The following is a 20,271-nucleotide window of genomic DNA, read 5'->3' on the forward strand; positions in this document are numbered from 1 at the left end:
TTCCATCCACCTGCTGGTGGCTTCTTTTGAAGTTAAGAATATATGTATTATATATATATTATATTATTGCATATAATATGAAATTTCCAGTTGCATATTCAGACTCACACTATCTTGAACCAAGGAAGGAGTTTATTATCTAGAGATAAGGGTATGTTCTGAAACTCAAATCCAGGAACACAGCCCACTCTAGGGAAGAAGGATGGACAGACAGGGAATGGAAAAGCCTTCCGGAAGGCTCTGCTTCCTCTTCCCTCTCCATTGCTTTCTGTTCATATGCTTTAACTCTCTCTCTCTCACCTCCCCCCACCATGCAGCAGTACACTTCTCTCTGCTTCTCAATTAATTTACATGTTTCAATTAAGTTATATGTTTTATTCAAGAGATAAGACAGGCTGACTGGTTATCTCTGAATTTCAGTTCCAAATCCCTGTGAGATTTGTATCAGTCCTGTTCAGATCAGACACACATACTTGTCTTCAAACAGTGATCAGTCCAGCAAGGGCCTGTGGCACAGAGAACGTGGTCACATGTCCCTCCTTTGGAGAAGCAGGGCAGTGTGGTAATATGGCGAAGTTATGTGCTAGACCAGTAACTTAAAGACCTCTGATGCCACTACCAAATCTATGCCTATACCTCAGACTTTTTTAAAGGTTAATTCTTAACCCAGGAATTAGACTGGTTGGTTGGTTGTGGCTATTGCAAACTAGTAGCCAAAAAAAAAAAAAAAAAAGGGCAGTATAGAATAATGCTAAGTAGAGTCAATAGTCAAACAGCTACAGATTCTATTCCCAAATGGCCTGTGAGAGCAGGAAACAAGTGCACTGGATTCCAAGTATGTCCCCATAGACCAGTGGTGTGTCTATGCTATTATAACAGACATTAACAATGGAAGCATCAAAAGCAAAGCCAAAGGAGAAATTAATCACTTTGGAAAACAACTAACAGACATCAGGAGGGTCCTTGCCTGGGATGTGATGTTTAAAAAGCTTCCATTTCATACCTGTGGTTTTGATGAGCACTCCTAAGTGTGTTGCCCCACAAAACAGAGATAATGGTGCATGTTAGACACAAAGAAAAAAAGAAAATTCAAAATAGGATACTTGCTGAAAGTTTTTAATGAGGCATTAACAGCTCTGTAAATTAAAGTTCTCATTTGCACAGTTTTATGAAGTAAACAAGGAGAGAGCAGCATCAGACGTAGGCTTCTGTTGCTGCCTCCACTCAACACATTTTAAGCGAGCGTCAAATTGATTTTGCAATCCTTAATTATATTTCTCTAATTTTTTTTGACTACTGAATTTATCAGTATGCAGAAAAAATCAGTTTTCAGCAAACTATTTTTTCTCAGTTAAGCTTAATAACAGAGCATATTAACACCAATTACATGAGCTATGAAAAATACATTACAGAGGTGCAATGGCATCAAAGCACGAATTGGTCAGCTGCATATTCAGATACGTGTTTCATATTTTTACTGATTAAATTCTTTCTTATGAGAAAAATATTTGAAAAATAGACAAACTACCGCCATTTATTTACAAAAATTTTTGTCCTAATATGAATGGGTTCAAAGGAAGCCCTATTCAATAGAGAAAAAAAAGTCATTTTGTTGAAATTTAAGATTCTTGCTATCAACATAGCTTAATAAACCTTATTCTTCCTATGCTTTGTAATATGTAGTGGATCTCAATTTTATTTCTGATAAAATTTGGAGTATAGAGCTTCAATCTAAAGCATATGCTTTGCCTAGGTCTCTATCTAAAAAAGTTCAGGACCAGTAAATTAAATAATAGAAAATTAATTGTTTTACTGTAAATAAAGTTAGAAAAACTTTCTATTGCATTGTAAATCAATGGTTCTCATATGTGAACGCTGAAAGAATTACCTGGTGAACTTTTTCTTTTATCCATTTTATTAAGGTATAATTTACACGCAATTGACTGCATCCACTTAAAGGATGCGATGAGCAAATCAAAACCACAATGAGATATCACCACATACCTGCCAGAATGGTTGTCATCAGAAGGAACACAAATAATAAATGTTGGCCAGGATGCAGAGAGAAGGGAACCCTCCTATACTTGGTAAAACCACTATGGAGAACACTATGGAAGTTTCTTGAAAAACTAAAAATGGATCTACCACATGACCCAGCAATTCCATTCCTAAGTACATATCTAAAAAAAAAAAAGAAAACACTAATTTGAAAAGATAGATACACGCCAATGTTCACAGCAGCACTATTTACAATAGCCAAGATATGGAAGCACCCTAATGTCCATGATTAGTTAAATGCATAAAGAAGATGTAGTATATGTATAATGAGATATTAGCCATAAAAAAGAATGACATTTTGCTGTTTGCAGCACCCCTGGATGAGCTGGAGAGCATTATATTAAGTTAAAGACGCCAGACAGAAAAGAAAAAATGCTATATGATGTCGCATATGTATGTATGTAAAAAAATTCAACAAACTAATGAATATAACAAAAAGGAAGTGGGCTCACAGACTCCACCTGTGGGGAGAGGGAAGAGAGAAGGAGTAATGTACGAAAAACAATTATAAGAGATGCAAACCTGTGAAACCCCCACAAGAACTACAGAATTTCCATCATGCCCTCTTCCTTAGCCCTAGGCCATCACTCATCTTCTTTTTAATCTCTATAGATTAGCTTTCATTTTTTTTTTTTTTGGCGACTCCCAGAGCATAAGGAATCTCCCAGGCCAGGGATCAAACATATACCATAGCACAGATCCTTAACCCATTAGGCTACTAGGGAACTCCCAATTCCTTTGCATATTTGAAATGTTTATATAAACTAAGTCATAATTAAGGACTCTTCTGACCTATTTTTTCTTTTTAGGGCCACACCTATAACATATGAATGTGCCCAGAGGTTGAATCAGAGTTGCAGCTGCCAGCCACAGCCACAGCAATGCCAGATCTGAGCTGCATCTGCAACCTATGCCACAGCCTGCAACAATGCCAAATCCTTAACCCACTGAGGGAGGCCAGGTATCAAATCTGTATCCTCATGGATACTGGTCGGGTTCTTAACCTGCTGAGTCACGATGAGAACTCCTCTTCTGACTTCTGTCCTTAGCATATCGATTAAGATTTGATCCATGTTGTCGTTCATATCAGTAGTTTATTCCTTTCCACTGCTGGGTAGTCTTCCACTGTTTGGACATAACACCGTCTGTTTATTCATTCACCTCTGGATGGATGTTTGTATTGTTCCCAGTTTTTGGTCATGCTGAATATAGGTGCTATGGATATTTATGTGCATGCTTTTCGTACAAACAAATTCTTTCTATCCTCTTAGACAAACACCCCTAAGACACAGAGCTGATTCATATAGTAGAAATACGTTTAACAGAGCAGGTGTGGAGATCTTGTCAAAATGCAACTATCCAGCTATTTCTCCAGATCTGTGGTGGGAATAAGAATTAGTTTCTTTTTTTCAACCACTTCTGCAGGCTAATTCTTATAAAGAGAGTCTTCCAACATTTTGTGAGACATTCTGTAGACAAAACTAATAGATGATTGAATGAGATGGTCACTTTCAATGGGCCAGTCTATAAAAATACATGCATAATCTTAGAAAAAATATCAATTTAACTTAGAAAGGCCAGTGGTCTTATAAAGATGACAAAATTAAGATAAAAATCCTTAAAGGGATGGTCTTAAAATGCATGATTTGGCCCCTTCTTATGTTTCAACCACAATCAAACACCATTTTTCTTAATTTCTGTGCTCTGGCTATATTCGAATTTTCTAGTTTTTCTTGTTGGTTCGTATTGGTTAATTTATACCATGCCATCTCCCACACCAAAGTACTTACACAGGCGTTCTGTACCTGAAATGTTCTACTTCCTTTTCTGGGCTTAACTCACTCAAACTGCATTTTTCAGATTATAAAACTTGTCCTTTGAGAAGCCTTCAAGAATCCTCTAGACTGGGTTGAATGCTCTTGTTATCCATTACAACGGTTTTCTGTATCTTATTTTCAGACTTAACATATCTGACATTTTTTTTTGGTAACTTTTCAAATTGAGGAGGAACAATAAAGTACACAGATTATCAGAGTATATTTTGATGTATACTTATAAACACGCATGTATTAACATCTCTCAGACTAATACATAGACTAATTCCAGATTCTAAGGCTTCATTTTGCTTTTTTTCAGTTATTACCCCATTTTCTGTCTTCCATCGCCACTGGTTCATTTTCCTTTTTTATTCATTTTTTTAAATTTAATTTTTATTTTATATTATAGTTGATTTATGATGTGTTAGTTTCAGATGTACAATAAAGTGGTTCAGTTATACAAATATATATATATCCATTCTTTTTCAGATTCTTTTCCCATATAGGTTATTACAGAGTATCAGGTAGAGTTCCCTGTACTCTACAATAGGTGCTTGTTGATTACCTATTTTATATATATATATATATATATATATATATATATATATATATATATATATATCTCTTAATCTCAAACTTCTAATTTATCCTTCCCTACCTCTCCCTTTTGGTAACTATAAGTTTGTTTTTGAAGTCTGTGAGTCTATTTCTGTTTTGTGAATAAGTTTATTTGTATCTTTTATTAAGATTTCCCATATAAGTGATATCATATGATATTTATCTTTCTCTCACTTACTTCACTTAATATGATAATCTCTAGGTCCATCCATTTTGCTGCAAATGTATTCTTGCATGTTTTTTTATGGCTGAGTAATATTCCATTGTATATATGTACCACATCTTCTCTATCCATTTCTATGTTGATGGACATTTAGGTTGCTTCCATATCTTGGCTATTATAAATAGTGCTGCAATGAATCAAATTGTATTTTTCGTTGGGTATATGTCCAGGAATAGGACTGCTGAATCATATGGTAGTTCTATATTTAGTTCAAGGAACCTCCATACTGTTTTCCAGTGTTGTTGTTCAAATTTACATTACCACCAACAGTGTAGGAGGGTTCCCTTTTCTCCACACCCTCTCCAGCATTTATTATTCATACACATTTTGATGATGGCCATTCTGACTACTGGCTAAAGTTATCGTGAACCCACATCTGCCTCTAAATACACCCCTTTTCAAGGTCCTGCCCACCAGAGAGAAAAGACTCAGCTCCACCAACAAGTGCACAGGTACCAGTCCCTCCAACCAGGAAACCTATACAAGCCACTGGACCAACCTCACCCAGCTTAGGGCAGACATCAGAAGCAAGAGGAGCTATATCCCTGCAACTTGTGGAATGGAGAAAACACACATAGAAATTTAGACAAAATGAGATGGCAGGGAAGTATGCTCCAGATTAAGGAACAAGATAAAACCCCAGAAGAACAACTAAGAGAAGTGGAGATAAGCAATCTACCTGAAAAAAATGAATTCAGAGTAGTTATAGTAAGGACGATCCAAGATCTTGGAAATTCCAGAAACGGAGGCACAGATACAATAAATGTATACAAGGAATATTTAACAAAGAGCTGGAAGATTTAAAGAACAGAGATAAACAATATAATAGTTGAAAAGAAAAATACACTGGAAGGAATCAATAGAATAAATGAGACAGAAGAATGAATAAGTGATCTAGAAGACAAATTGGTGAAAATCATTGCCATGGAAATGAACAAAAAAGAATGAAAGGAAAGAAGGGTAGTCTAAGAACCTCTGGGACAAATTAGATTCATCAATATTTGCACTACAGGGGTCCCAGAAGGACAGGAGAGAAAGTGTCTGAGAAAATATTTGAAGAGATAATGGCTGAAAACTTCCCTAACATGGGAAAGAAAAAACTCATTCAAGTCCAGTAAGTGCAGATCATCCCATAAGGATAAACCCAAGAAGGAATATGCCAAGACACATATTAATCAAAGTGACAAAAAATAAAGCCAAACAGAAAAGATTAAAACCAATAAGAGATTCATTTTCCTATTCTTCAAATTTATATAAATGGAATACTAGACTCTCATTTCTAGCTTCTTTTGCTCAGTAATAGGTCATGAGATTTACTCATGTTGTGCGAAGCAATAGTTGGTTCATTTTTACTGCTATACATAGTTTATTGGATTAATACACTATAATTTATTGCCCATCCTATTGCTGATGGAAATTTCGGGTAACAGTTTTCTAATTATTAGGAATATATGTTTCTATGGACAAGCTTACACATGCTTTTTGGTACACACATATATGCATTTATTTTGGATATATATGTGGTAGTATATCATTAGTCTATGATTGTGTACTCTTATGCCAATACTAAACTGCCTTAACTACTGGAGCTTTATAATCTTTTTTTCCCCATATCAGGGCATGTGGAAATTTCCAGGCCAGGGACTGAATCCAAGACACAGCTGCCACCTGTGCCACAGCTGTGGCAACATCAGATCCTCAAACCACTGAACCAGGCCAGTCATCAAATCTGCCCCTCTGCAGTGACCCAAGATACTGCAGTCAGATTCTTAACCCACTAAACCACAGAGGGAACTCTGCTTTATAGACAGTCTTGATATATGGTAGTGTAAATCCTCCAGGTTTGTCCTTGTTCAGTACAGCTTTGCCTACTCTGTCTTTCTTTTCACATATTAATTTTGGAGTTAGCTTGTCAATTTCCACAAAAACCTTGTGATTTTTACTGGAACAACATGGATTCTATGGATAAAATTAGAGAGACTTGCTATTTGATGACATTAAGTCTTCAAAGTCATGAACTTGGTTATCTCTTCATTTATTTAGGTCTTCAATTTCTCATAGGAATACTTTGTACTTTTCAGTGTAGAGATCTTGCATTATTTTTTTACCATATTTGTTTCTAAATCTTTTATGCACTTTTGTGCTATTCCAAGTGGTACTCAAATATTTCTTTACTTTTTCCACTTGTTTTTTGTTATTCCACAGAAACATTTGATTTAGGCATATTGACCTTTAGAAAACATCTATGCTAAGCCTATTTATCAAATTGGATAGCTTATATATTGCTTTGAATCGTCTATATATAATCATCACATCTGCAAATAAAAACTATTTCTTCTTTGACTTTCTTAATTACTTAATTTGCTTGCTATATTGCCCAGTACAATGCTGAATAAAAATGCTGATAGTGGACTTCCTTGTCCTATTTTTTCTTTCTTTTCTTTTTTTTTTTTTTTTTTTTTTTGCTTTTTAGGGCCACACCCATGGTACATGGAAGTTCCCAGGCCAGGAGTCCAATTGGAGCTACAGCTGTTGGCCCATGCCATAGCCACAGAAATGCTGGATCTAAGCTGCATCTGTACCTATACCATACCTACAGCTCATGGCAATGCTGGATTTTTAACCTGCATCCTCATGGAAACTTGTCAGGTTCGTTACCCCGAGCCAAGACTTAAACTACTTTTGTCCTATTTTTTACCTCTGGGAGAAAGCATTCAATATTTTGTTATTAGTAGTCTTCCATAATAATACATTTGCTAGGATGTTTCATTCTTAGTTTGTTGAGACTTTTATCAAATGTATTTATTTATAGGAATAATTTAGAAGATTTCATCTTTATTAATGTGGTAAATTACATTACCACATTATATTTTTCATTTTCTATTCATTAATTGTTTCTTTTATTTTTATTACTTCCTTCTTTCAAATTTGGGGAGTTTTATTTGATATTTTTTCTGATTTCTTCTAATTTCTAATTATTCTTTTCTTTTTTCTAACATTCACATTCAAACATTCATAGTTTAAGATTAGTCTACTACCATTTACTCCATCAGGGATAGAATTGAAATTCTATCTACTGAGATCCTAATTTAGCTATTATTTTAGTTCTAGAATTCCTGTTCTAATATATTCCAATTCTCTGTTTAAGTTCTGCATCTTTATTTTCTTCCCAATATTAATCATAGCTATTTCAAAGTCTGTGCCTGGATATTATACTACATATACAACATACTTAGATTGCCTGTGGATCTATATTTTGTTTTATTTATTAGGTCCTTTTTGTGTGTGTTTCTGTTAATTTCAGATTGAATACCAAACACTGTATATTTTTAAAAATGTAAAATCTGGTTCATGTTATCTTCTGATATCAAATATTCAAATTATTTTGGCAGAGAGATAACTTTTAACCTATCACTAGTTGAGTTGGGTTGAGGATTTACTTCCTGCTTTGGGATGACTGCTCTACTTCTTATTTGCTCTCACTGCTAGGATTTCAACTGAAAATCTGGCCTATTTACCAGGACCCTTCAAGCCATTTTTTGTTTTTTACCTCCAAGACTATGTAATATAGGAATTAGGGAATAAAACAGAAGTAAATTCAAAGATAAATAAAAGCTTCACCTAAATGATTTTTTTCCTTTTTATGGCCATATCTGTTGCATATGTAAGTTCCAAGGCCAGGGGTCTACTCAGAGCTATAGCCCGGGTCTACACCATAGCAACACTGGATCCAAGCTGCATCTGTGACCTCAACACAGCCTGCAGCAATGTTGGATCTTTAGCCCACTAAGCAGGACCAGGAATTGCACCTGCATCCTCATGGACACTCTGTTGGGTTCTTAACCATGTGAGACATATGGGAACTCCTAAATGATTTTCCTTATTTCTGAGATCATAATACCACAAATCCTGGCAGTCCTACTTACTCAGTAATGTCTTTAAACAATAATATTGTAAAGAAATTTTACTAGTTTTTAATATTTTCTTGGCAAGAGGATTTTTTGATATACTCCATAGCTGGAGTCAGAAATCCCTTGCAATTACATAATTACATCTTTGATACCTGATTTCACTGCAAGGTTTTAAGCTCCTTAAGGTTAGGGACTGTACCTATTTTACTCAATAACCTTTCTAAAGCACCTATCATAGCATCTGGAAAAAATGGTTAAAATTGAGAAAGATCAATGATACACTGACTAAATGATCTCCATTTAAAGGTGGGTGTAGAGGAGTTCCTGTCATGACACAGCAGAAACTAATCCGACTAGGAACCATGAGGTTGCAAGTTGCATCCCTGGCCTCGTTCAGTGGGTTAAGGATCCGGTGTTGCCGTGAGCTGTGGTGTAGGTCACAGCTGCACCTCGGATCCTGCATTCCTGTGGCTGTGGTGTAGGCTGGCAGCTGCAGCTCCAATTCAACCACTAGCCTGGAAACCTCCATATGTCGTGCGTGCGACCCTAAAATGCAAAAAAAAAAAAAAAAAAAAAAGAGGTGGGTGTAGAAAGCAGAGCCAAAAGGCTTGAAAAAAAAATTGCAGAAAATAAAGGGGGAAACCTGGTGAGAACTATTTAGTTTTTTCACATGTTTAAAAGGATATAATGGTAAAATTATTATTTAGGGATATGTAGGTTGAGGATTAAGACAGGATCTTGTTTTGAAAATTTTTGATAATCTTGAACACAATATTTACAAGAAGGAAGTGGGAGGGAAAAATGCAGATGATAGAGTGAGGAGTGATTGGTGGGTGAGAAAATGAACTGGAACGAGCTTTATATTTTAAGAAGAGTGATAACGCAAAAAAAGATAAACGGAGCTAGATGTGTTAAGCACATGTTAAAATGCAAAAAACAGCCGCTAGAAAAGCAGAAATGAGATGCAGCACATGATCTCAGCTTCTAGAGAGAGAAGAAAAGCAACTTCAAAAAAAAGATCAAAACTTGATAGACTGAATAAAATGAAGTGAATGAACAGAGAGAGAGGAGAGGTTATAAAGGCGCATCATCAAGATTTATGTGGTTTAGGCATATAAAATATATGCACGGATGGAACAGCTCATAATTCAATATCCTGAATTAAAAAAACATCAGCCATAACTGCATATACAATAATGACCACTATGGTATGGTGCGTTAATCCTTAATGGTGATCCCTGCACTGAAACCTTACAAGAATCCATTTCAGAGATGAAGAAGCTGAGCTAGAGGATGTGGAAGTGACTCATGCCAGCCCGTGGAGGAGCCAGATTTTAATCCTGGGGAGTCTGACTCCTGAGTCTGCCCCCTGGTAACACCACGGCTGCCTCCCTTCTGAACAGCCATGCTGCCATCAATAGCTCCACTGCCCTTGAAATAGAATTCAATCAATTTGATGCTGTTCATCCATCCATAGCATTGATCACTGTTGTTTATAAAGCACTTTCAAGATTAAAAGTGCTTTTTATTGTACTATATATGTTTATTATGACTGTCATCTTAAACCTATTGCAATAAGCTCTAATGATACGTATAGGTAAAAATGTCAAAATCTTCATTAACCTCAAAATTTAATAAACCAAGGAGATCCTGTATCTAAGAGAGGTGCAGCATCTCATTTCCAACACCACCACGTGAAGGCTGTGGGGGGCAGAAAATGGCTCTAGCTATAATCACTGACAGAGAAGTAACTTTACCAGCAACTAAGGATCATGAATAACAATTTCTTTTTGTCTCTTATACAGCTTGAAATGTACTTTCTTATGCATCTTAGGCCAACAGAGACTAAACAGATTGACTTATCACTCTAAGCTATCAATACTTCCAAAATGGTAGCTTTCAAAATTATGTGATGCATTCTAATGCACTGCAAATGTCATCGTGAAGTAGTTCTTATAGCTAAGCAACCTTTCTTATGGATTTTTAATTTTCTATCTAACTCATTTAGTTAATTCTTTATTAAACACTTATTGAACATCTGGCATGGGTCCTATGATGTGTAAGGCGCAAATGTTATAACTGAAGAAAATAGTAATAATTTCAGTCTACTTGGGACATTGATAAATGTACAAGCAATTTCAACAGCATGGGGTAAGAGTTAAACCAGAGAAAAGCTTGGTTTCTGTGGTAGTATTCGAGACAGGTCCCTAGCCAGGATTTGGCATGGGGTTGGTGGAGGTTGTTGACAAGCTATTTAAAGGAACAGCTTTAACAATGAGCTGGACTTAGCAAGAGGAAAGGAAAAAGAATCACTTGCAAGTAAAGGAAGGCATTTCAGGTAAAGGAATCATTGTCTCCAAAGACCTGGGCATCCCAGAGAAGGTGGCACGGTCTAGCAACTGGGACTGAAGGGTAGCCATAGAACTAGGAGTAAACCAGGAGGTCTATGGAGAGATGGGGCTGAATGCAAGCAGGTAAGCAGAAAAGAGTTCTTACAGGGCAGTATGATGGGAAACTCTGCAAAGGTTTTGAGCAATAAGACAATGAGAAAGATTATTAGTTTAAAAATAGCATGGAAAAGAGTGGAACTTTGGTACGGAGACCCACAACACAGACTTGGTGAGGAGCCAGCTATAGGACTAGTGGATGCTGCCAAGAGATGTCTCAGAGGAAGAGTGGCCAGCAGAGGACCAACTGATGGAGTGTGAGGAAGGGAGCGAGAGAGAGTATTCAAGAGCCGTTTCCAGATTTCTGTCTCAGGCAGCCAGTTACACTCACCTTGGTAAACACGGCGGCAAACAGAGAAGGAACAGATGGGGCGTGGCGTGGTTGTGAAGAGCCAAAGGGAGAGGCCAAGAAAGAGGCCTCTGCATTCTTTTTCCATTTTCTGTCTGGTTGGAAGGGAGGACCATTCAATTATTCACTCTCATAAACTTCCCATAAGTCCTAATCTTTCCTTTATGGAATTCTCCTCGGATCCATTTTATTTGTAAGGATGGGTGACCACCATTGCCAGAGAGGCCATGGATGAGCTGAAGGACTCAGCAGGTGTTTGTCCCCTTACTGCTGCTCCTGCCTCTCTTCTGAAGTTGCACTTAGGGTCATAGAACCTCCAGGCTGAGACTGCATCTCAGACAAGAGAATGTACCTCACTGAGTTTCTTTTCTCGAAATCCCACACAAATGCCTGAGGGCTACGTTTGTGAGCAGCCTTCCATATGGAGACCTTAAATGTGGTCTTCATGATACAACTTGAAATTTCCTCACTCCTGGGGAACTGAGTGCCTGATCTCCTAAAGCATTTCTTCAGACCACCAGAACTTGGTCTTGAAAGATCCATCATTTTGACAATATTTGCGAAGTCCTTTCTCTCTAATTGGAAATGACGTTAATCTTACTCAAAGTTTTTCTAGGGGTGTTACATTTATTCTGACATAAAATAATTGTAACTATCGATCTTTAAATAATTTAACTGAATTTTCCCAAAATATACAAAATATATACCAAAAAGATATACAATTTTTTTTTCTTTTTACAGCTGCCCGTGTGGCACATGGAAGTTCCCAGGATAGGGGTTGAATCAGAGCTACCGTTCACTGCCACAGCAACATGGGATCCGAGCCATGCATCTGCAACCAATGCTGCAGTTTGTGGCAATGCTGGATCCTTAAGCCACTCAGCGAGGCCAGATGTTGACTCTGCATCCTCCCTGAGACTACATCAGATTCTTAATCTATTGAGACACAATGGGAAATTTCACATTCACCTTTATAGGGGTTAAGTTTTGCTACCGCTACTGACTCTTTGGATTCTTTTTTTCTGCTCAAAGTTCCTCTTTTAATCCATTTGAATTGGGTGAAAAAAACTAAAATTAATCTTTTATATATTGAAGCAGATGTTATTAAGAGACAGATTTCTTTCTTTCGCAATGAAGACTTAGAGAAGATTCCAGAATGGCTAATGTATTGTAAGAAAAAGACACTGGACAATTTAGCTAGGTAAATTTGAGACTGCTCGAAAACTCAGGGACAAGGCGGAAAATGTGTGTTTGAGGGTGTGGCCTGAGTGTGTGAGAACACAGGTGCAGTGGTGTATCAGGCGACAACGAATATGTCTTTATTGGGTAATAAAAGAGATGGGAGAAGCAGACATTTTAAGCTAACAACATCCGTTTGTTTCAATGAAAAGATTATTCTGTTGTACTGGCATGATTAATGCCAGCTTGGCTTCTTGGCCGTGTAAGGCCCTGTTGAACAGACAAGATGCTGTTTCAAGATACTTTTCACTTACAAGTGTAAATTACTGTCTGTTTTGTTGTGTTGGCTTCTCTCCTGTTTCTCTGATCTGGGCTCACTTCCACTTATTTTTAGGCTTCCTGGCATTAAGGCAGAATAAAGAAAAATATGTCATTAATGATGAAAGTACATAAGAATTTTTTTAAGAACTAGACTTCAGACCAGGGATAGGCGAACGACCAGCCTGTGGCCCATTTTTGTAAATAAAGTTTTATTGGAACATGGCTACCCTTATTTGTTTACATATTGTGTATGGCTGCTTTCGTGCTACCGTGACAGAGCTGAGTAGTTACGGCAGAAAACTCATGGCCCAGAGTGTCAAAAACACTGTCTGGACCTTTACAGGAGAATTCTGTAACCCTTGCTCCAGATGGACGCTGAGAAGTTTACCAAAAGGGAGGTTTCTTTATGCAAAGGCAGATTTGCACTTTCATTCATTGCGACCACCTCGGCAATATCAAACCCCAGGGAAAGTATAAAAATTGTGGTGAAAGAAGTCATGCATTGAAATGCTTGTTTTATGCAATCTGAAATAAATATTCCAAAGTGAAACTGAATTTACCCCCAGACCAACCCTACCAGCAACATTGCAAACACAGGGTGACATCATAGACACGTGCTTTAAAATTAGGCACCTTAAAAATGCGAGGTTAAAGCAAGTGCAGTCCACAGAAACTGGTCTTCACAATGAAGCTGGTGAAGGGAAAAAAACACAGTCCCCTCTCGTCCTTCTGTGTCCCCCGAAAACGTTTCGTAAGGACGGACTTGCACCTCTCTACCAAAGGCAACCAAAAGGAAACAACCTTCCCTTGGGAAGATCTCCAGCATCCCTGGCGAATCTGCCCTCTGTTATCCTAAGGAGACATGCACTCGGACCCTTGTCTCTCTCAGTCCATAAGGATGAGCTCAACAAGACAGTTCCATCTCTGCCGCTGCCGCAATCAGTAACACCCACGGAGCCCTGTCATGCCAGAATTCCACCCCGCTACTTTGCTCTCAAGTTTTTTTTTTTTTTTTTTTAGGGCTGCTCCTAGGCTTGGGGTTAAATTGGACCTGTAGCTGGCGGCGTACACCACAGACCACAGCAACACCGGATCTGAGCCGCACCTGCAACCTATGCAGCAGCTTTAGGCAACACCGGATCCTTAACGCACTGAGTAAGGCCAGGGATTGAACCTGCATCCTCATGGATGCTGGTCAGCTTCTTAACATGCTGAGCCACAATGGGAACTCCATTAAGTTCCATATTTTTAGTCTTGCCTTCATTTTCCTGTCTCATTACACTCTGCTAAACTGCTAGCCCAGATAGTAGATTCACATACTTGTTTTTCCATAATCTTGGCTGAAATCTAACATCAAAGCATAAATCAATGTGTAGTCTAAATATGCCTTGAAAAAACTTGGTGTTTTATTTAGCGTTTTTTTTTCTTTTTCTTTTTTTTTTTTTTCTTAAATGCACTTTCTGGCGAAACAACTTGCTCCCAGTCAGAAGAAAACAAATCCTGGGACACCAAGGCTGGTGAAGGTCAGAATTAATATGCTTTTACTAATTAGTGTATCTGAGGAAGTTTGCCCTACTTGCAACTTCACCGTAAATGCTTAGAATCAGCTTTCCTTTAATGCAATGTTTACATGTCTCAGTGCACTCTAAAGAATACAAAAAAATAAAGCGTAAGTATCACATCGTAAAAATATAAAATATACCCTTTTAAAGAGTATTGATTCAGGAGGGGGTTACAGTTCTCTTTCCATAGGTTGCTAATTAATTGCATTTCTGGATCCTAAAGCATTTTAGTTCAGCCATTTGGGGGGAAGGCAAATACGAAGAGACAAAAATGTAAGAGAGTCATGTGGTGTCCTTGAGCGGCATTATTATGAAGAAAGTGGACAGAATCCTCATCTGCAAGATATTCAACCTCAGTAATCACATTTTTCATGAAGACAAATAAAAGGGAATTACATCCAGGTGCACACGTGTGCTCACCTCCCCTGTGGGCTGCTACAAAGATCTCCCCAGAGGCAGTTCCTGATTTCTGGGCAGGGTCACCAGGAAAGGCAGTTTGAAAGGCTGGTGTGATTGGCATCTGGATGCTACAAGAGTCAAACCTTCCCCCAAATGATCATGGGCCTGTTTTCACTAATAGGAGAAAAAAGTGACAAGGAGAGAGAGGGTCACCTTTGGAATGCCAATCTGAGCCGTATTTTCGTTTGCTGTTTTTACCAGGTTTCCAGTTGGATTACGAACGCTACCTGGAAAGGACTAACTAAATTCTTTGTGTAAATCAAGTGGATTTACTCTGCATTCCTGAAAATAATAAGCAATTTTTTTTTTCCTCCTGAAGACACAGTGATAGCCCTTTCCTGTTGCAGACCGAGCGGGGTGCTCTTTTTTCTATTCCTGTTTTGGAAGCCAGAGGTACTGTTAACCCCATGTAACCAGGGGACTATTTCATTATGAGTGTTTACATGATTTTCCAGTTATAAGACCATGAAATTATGCTGAATTTGCTGCTTCTTTACACCCTCTGATATAATCCAAGAATTGAGTAGCCATTTTATATTGAGTAATTTCCCTGTATCACTTAAGTTATCCTTCGAAGTTAATTTATCCCCATAACTTCTTCAGATTAGTAGAGAAAAAATATGCCTTTATATTAATCTTCAATTGTGAGGGTAATATTATATAACAGAATTGTAACCGAACAACTTATTTAAAATCTAAGTGTTTCTAAACTCACAGATGTCTTGGTAATAATTTCCATTTAGAATTTCTGAGGCTCCTGAAATACCCTGTTTATTGATGTGGAATTTTAGCAGCGAGAGGTGTCGGTCACCCAGAACAAGCCTCGCTTTCACAGATGAGCTTGAGTAGACCCACAGGTAAGGAGTTTAATGTCTCAAGACTAGGGAGATTCATTGAACTGTTTTCAATAACAAAATTAAATACCACACGTTTTAATAAAGACATTGCATATTCCTCATACCCCGGATGTGACATTTAGGCAAATGTATCTTGGATGTGTAGAAGCAGATGACTTAAGATGACGAAGTTGATTTTATGCATTGCACAACACTTTCAGAAAATCTCCTGTCTCACAGTAGGCACTTAATAAATATTTGTTAAAGGAGTGATAGCTGACAGCTCGCATTTAATGACTGTATGCAAATTTATTAGGTGAGATCTATTCTTTAATCCTAACTTACCTGCTAGATAGCTGTATTGTAAGGAGTAGCAGTATGCCAGTTTTAAAGAAAAAGAAGCAGAGATACACAAATGATTAAGTGGTTTGCCTAATTATATTTAGGTAACAAATAATGGGGCCTGGATCTGAAACTTACCCATTATTCTGCTCCCAAAGCCTCACTCTTAAACATGTAGAAAGGGGGAACTTTTTTATACCAGGATGCAAATGACTGACAATATACCTTTCCTGGAAATCAGGGGTTTGAAAGAACACTTGCATTGGGAAGGCAAAGAGACCAAAAACAGATCCTGAAAAAGATTCATCTGGTTAATTTTTCAGCCCTGAAGGGGATTCAGACAGACTTTATTACTAAGCTTAATTATAAACTTAATAGTTCAAAACTAAGCTTAGTTATTTATGAAATTAAGCAACATAGGCATATATTCCTATGTTTGAATTATTTCCATTCTATCACATGAGTAAAAATATTTAAAGCGAATGTGGAAGGGGAATGAGTTATAGGAGAGAGTCCTTTCTCGAACTATAATAATGAGATAGTTTCTATCAAGACTTTGAACATAATTGCTTATGGCCACGGACCACATTATGAATGTATTTACAGATCCTGTCACTGATGGGTGAAACCTCATGTTTTTTCTTATATAAAATATGTATAATAATACTCATCACCATATATTTATTTTTGAGTTGATATCTCATTCATATTTCAGGAATCATTTTAGTTAGAGTTTGGGATTTAGAAATGAATCAAAATAAAAGACATTCTAGTTCTTCTTATAATTATTCATTTTTTAAATATAATACATCATCTTAGAGATTTCCAGGGTTTGCTCATTAGATCTGCCTCAGAACATAAAAACTGCATGAAATACATAGGAGTATGAGTTGAAAGCACTGTTTGACACATGGCACTTCGGCCCATTTAAAATAATTATCTTCAGTGTTAAACATCTAGCTTTAGCAACACTCTAGAATTAACTGATATGGGGGGGGAAAAATCTTATCCCCGGAGATCTTTGGGGATACAAGTAAATAAATAACACCAATACCGTTTGCTGCTTGTTATTTGAAAAGCCCCAAACTGAAAGGCAAATGCAGTGCTGGGTAAGGCATATTTGGGTAAACTGATTTCTTCTTCCAACCCCTTTTATTACTTTTAGAAACTTCTTATTCCACAGCTTCCAAAGAACAGTCTGCGGTGCTGCCCCCTCTGCCCCCCGCCCCCCAACACTGTGGCAAAGCACCAGCTTTTGAACCAGAACACTTCAATTCACATTTCAACTCTAAGCGTCAGTAGCTGTGGCCCTTGAGGGAGCCAGTTATTGGAGCCTCATTTCCTCATGCACCGCGAAGGTAAAAATATCTGCCTTACAGGCTGTAGAGTGATGGGATGAGAGAAGATAAAAATCAAACAAATGTATGATGCTATTTACACACGGTCTACACAAGAAGATGCAAGTTAAAGGAAAGCGATGGAGTTCGTTTCACACACTTGTACTAGCTCATTAATTGGGTAAATTTAGTTAACCTATGACCCAGCTCCATGAGAGTTTCCAACCAAACCTGCCAACTGAGCCAGAGGTCAAACCAATCACTTGGGGGAGACGTGGTTACTGTAAAAGTTAAGAGAGCCTTACAAGTAAGCAAAGCGGCTAATAAAAAGGAGTGCGCGAGGCCCCAGAACGTGCCTGAAAGCAGAACTTCTTACTCTCTAGGAATCACCAAAGCTCCAGGGAGCAGTTCAAGCCAAAACTGTGATCTCCCCGCCTTGTCCTTCAAAGGATGTGTCCTCCAAACACATTTTCTGGGCAGCTGGAGGCTTTGTTACAGACAGAAGGATCCTGCTTCGTGAGGCCGGTCTTTACGGCCTAACTTTTTTAAAGAGGAATTTGGAAGACTTCCCAGACACTGCATCTGCCCCGAGCCCTTGCACCTCGGAGTCTAAGGCCGGCAAGGGAGACGGCGCAGACGACTAAATTTATTAACGCCGGACGGGCCACTCTATCTTTCACGGCAACAACAGTAGGTGATCCCATCAAAAATCTGTCTGCTGGCGAGCCCGCAAATCCAAGCTGACATGCTCGCCACAGCTCTGCCCAGATGAATGGAAATGAAGGCTGTTCCCTCCAAGAAACACATGACGAGCCAAATGTTGGCCCAGGAAGGCAGTTTCTAGTTCCATCTGAGCAAACGTCTTTTACTCGTTATCCGTAGGTTCTTTTCCAGAGACCCATCTTCGCTTTTGTTTGACTTTTCTGACCATGGAGCGGAAGGTGAGCCTTTAGGGGCGCTCCATGGTTGAAAATTCCTAATACCCATTGAGGAGTGTGACGTCCTGGGCCAGCGGTTAAGCAGGCATCGGTCTCAACAGATCTCAGCCCAAGGACACGCGCGCAATTCACTGCAAACACACATCTGGAGCCAGCCTCACTTAAAAGCAGACTGTTTACTATTTTAAGTAAAAACGATACTGGAGCTACATGTTTTAGCCCCAAGTCTGTTTTACTGTCCTCAACAGGGGCAACGATGTAATAATGGCTCTTAGCTCCAAAGTAACTTCCTCATAGATTCCATTCCTATCAGTACCAGTTTGCAGAATGATACATATCATAGACTTCAGACATTCTCTCAAATGGGAAAGGAAAGTATGTATCATGCATGGAGTTTGCTTTATCTATAGGGAAACAGCGATTTTCAAAACTCTAAGGCGTAGAGGTAACAGGACTTCCAGAATGTGCTAATATCAGACCAGGAACTGAGGGAAGCCCGTGAGGACAGGTCGTACAGTAAAGGGGCCTCCTGTCTCTGCTCATATTTTGTACATTTTACTGGATTTGGGGGGGTACTGACTTTGATTTTTTAAACACTCGTACGAAAATATTGTTCACATTGATTCAGGTGCCTCGCATGCCTTTACCCTAGTCCTGACCTATGCAAGGTACGTTTTCTCGGAAATTACTTTTTCCAGTAATCCGCTCCACAGAACATGGGGCACTGAAGTTGGTACACTTAAAAAAAAAAAAAGAAGGTGCATCCCAAGTGTTAGGAACGTTTAGTTAAACAAAATGAAACAGCTTTCCGGGAACTCTTCGCAGAGACTTTAGCAAACCTGATGCGCCCTGAGGATGCCCACTGGCAGGGGGTCATGTCTCAAACTCAAGTGTATGCACAGAACTCTCTTTCTCAGAGCCAGGAAATAACATTCGGAGGGAAACATCCTGGCAAATAGCGTTCAAGGGTCATTTCCAACACCGACTCTCATCCAGTGAGGCTGCCTTTCCGCATCATTTTTTTTTCTTTTCTTTCTTCCACTTACCCTCTATCTCCCCCCCCCCAGAATACTAAAAAGATAAATATGTTGCCCCCATCAAGTTAAAGTTATAAAAGGGCTGCATGAGAACCTCCATAAACAGGCAGAGTCAACTCCATTGTAAAAGATGATCAAAATAACAGAAAACACCGTGGGGCTTAGCGCCTCATAAAGAAAGTGACATCTAGGACACTTACCGGTGAAGTCTGTATTGACGGGGTGCGTGGAGCTGGGGAACTTATAATATCCATGTCCGATGAAACGAGTTCCTCTCATCATCGGAGCACTGGGAGCCGAGAGAGAGGGCTCCTTCCTTTCCAGCTGATAAGTAGGAGGGGGCCCGTTCTGCTCTTCAGGTGCCAGCCACCAAAGACGCATGGCTGTGCTGTTGATTCCTTCCACCAGAGGCGGCCTCAGTTGGGCGGGTGCTAAAATATTAGAAAACCTCCGTTACTCTCAAGCACTTGGCTTCTCTCTCCAGACACAGATGCACACATATGTTCACGTGCACCTGCGTACGTCGCCCTCAGCATCCAATCAAGTATGGTCTCAGGATGTATACGGTTCTAGGAACTGAAAACACAAGACTGAGTTTACCTTAAAGGTGATCAACCAAATTTAAATGCGCAACAAATTCGCTTTTATCATTAAACAGCGTTTTTCTTCTTACAACTAATCTCTCCACTCTGTCTTCCTATAGAACAGACACTGTATATTAGAATCTGTTAGTGGCCCCCCAACCCCCGAGATTTCCTTTACTGAACAGGGACTTCAATGCTCCAACTACTGTGCCTTTGTCTCTAAAGGCTCATAGATGCTCTGTTTTCTAGAAAT

At 38.6% G+C, this 20,271-nt stretch overlaps 1 protein-coding gene across 1 annotated transcript in view; it reads right to left on the reverse strand.

The window, feature by feature from the left end:
* Positions 1 to 20,271, reverse strand: part of USH2A (usherin) — an 811,661-nt gene that overhangs the window by 556,250 nt on the left and 235,140 nt on the right. The window contains exon 20 of the mRNA XM_047754984.1: positions 19,635 to 19,865. Coding sequence (XP_047610940.1) covers positions 19,635 to 19,865 — 231 coding nt within the window. The remainder of the gene's footprint in view (positions 1 to 19,634; positions 19,866 to 20,271) is intronic.

The sequence above is a fragment of the Phacochoerus africanus genome, chromosome 12 (assembly GCF_016906955.1).
Source record: "Phacochoerus africanus isolate WHEZ1 chromosome 12, ROS_Pafr_v1, whole genome shotgun sequence".
Taxonomy (NCBI): Eukaryota; Metazoa; Chordata; class Mammalia; order Artiodactyla; family Suidae; genus Phacochoerus; species Phacochoerus africanus.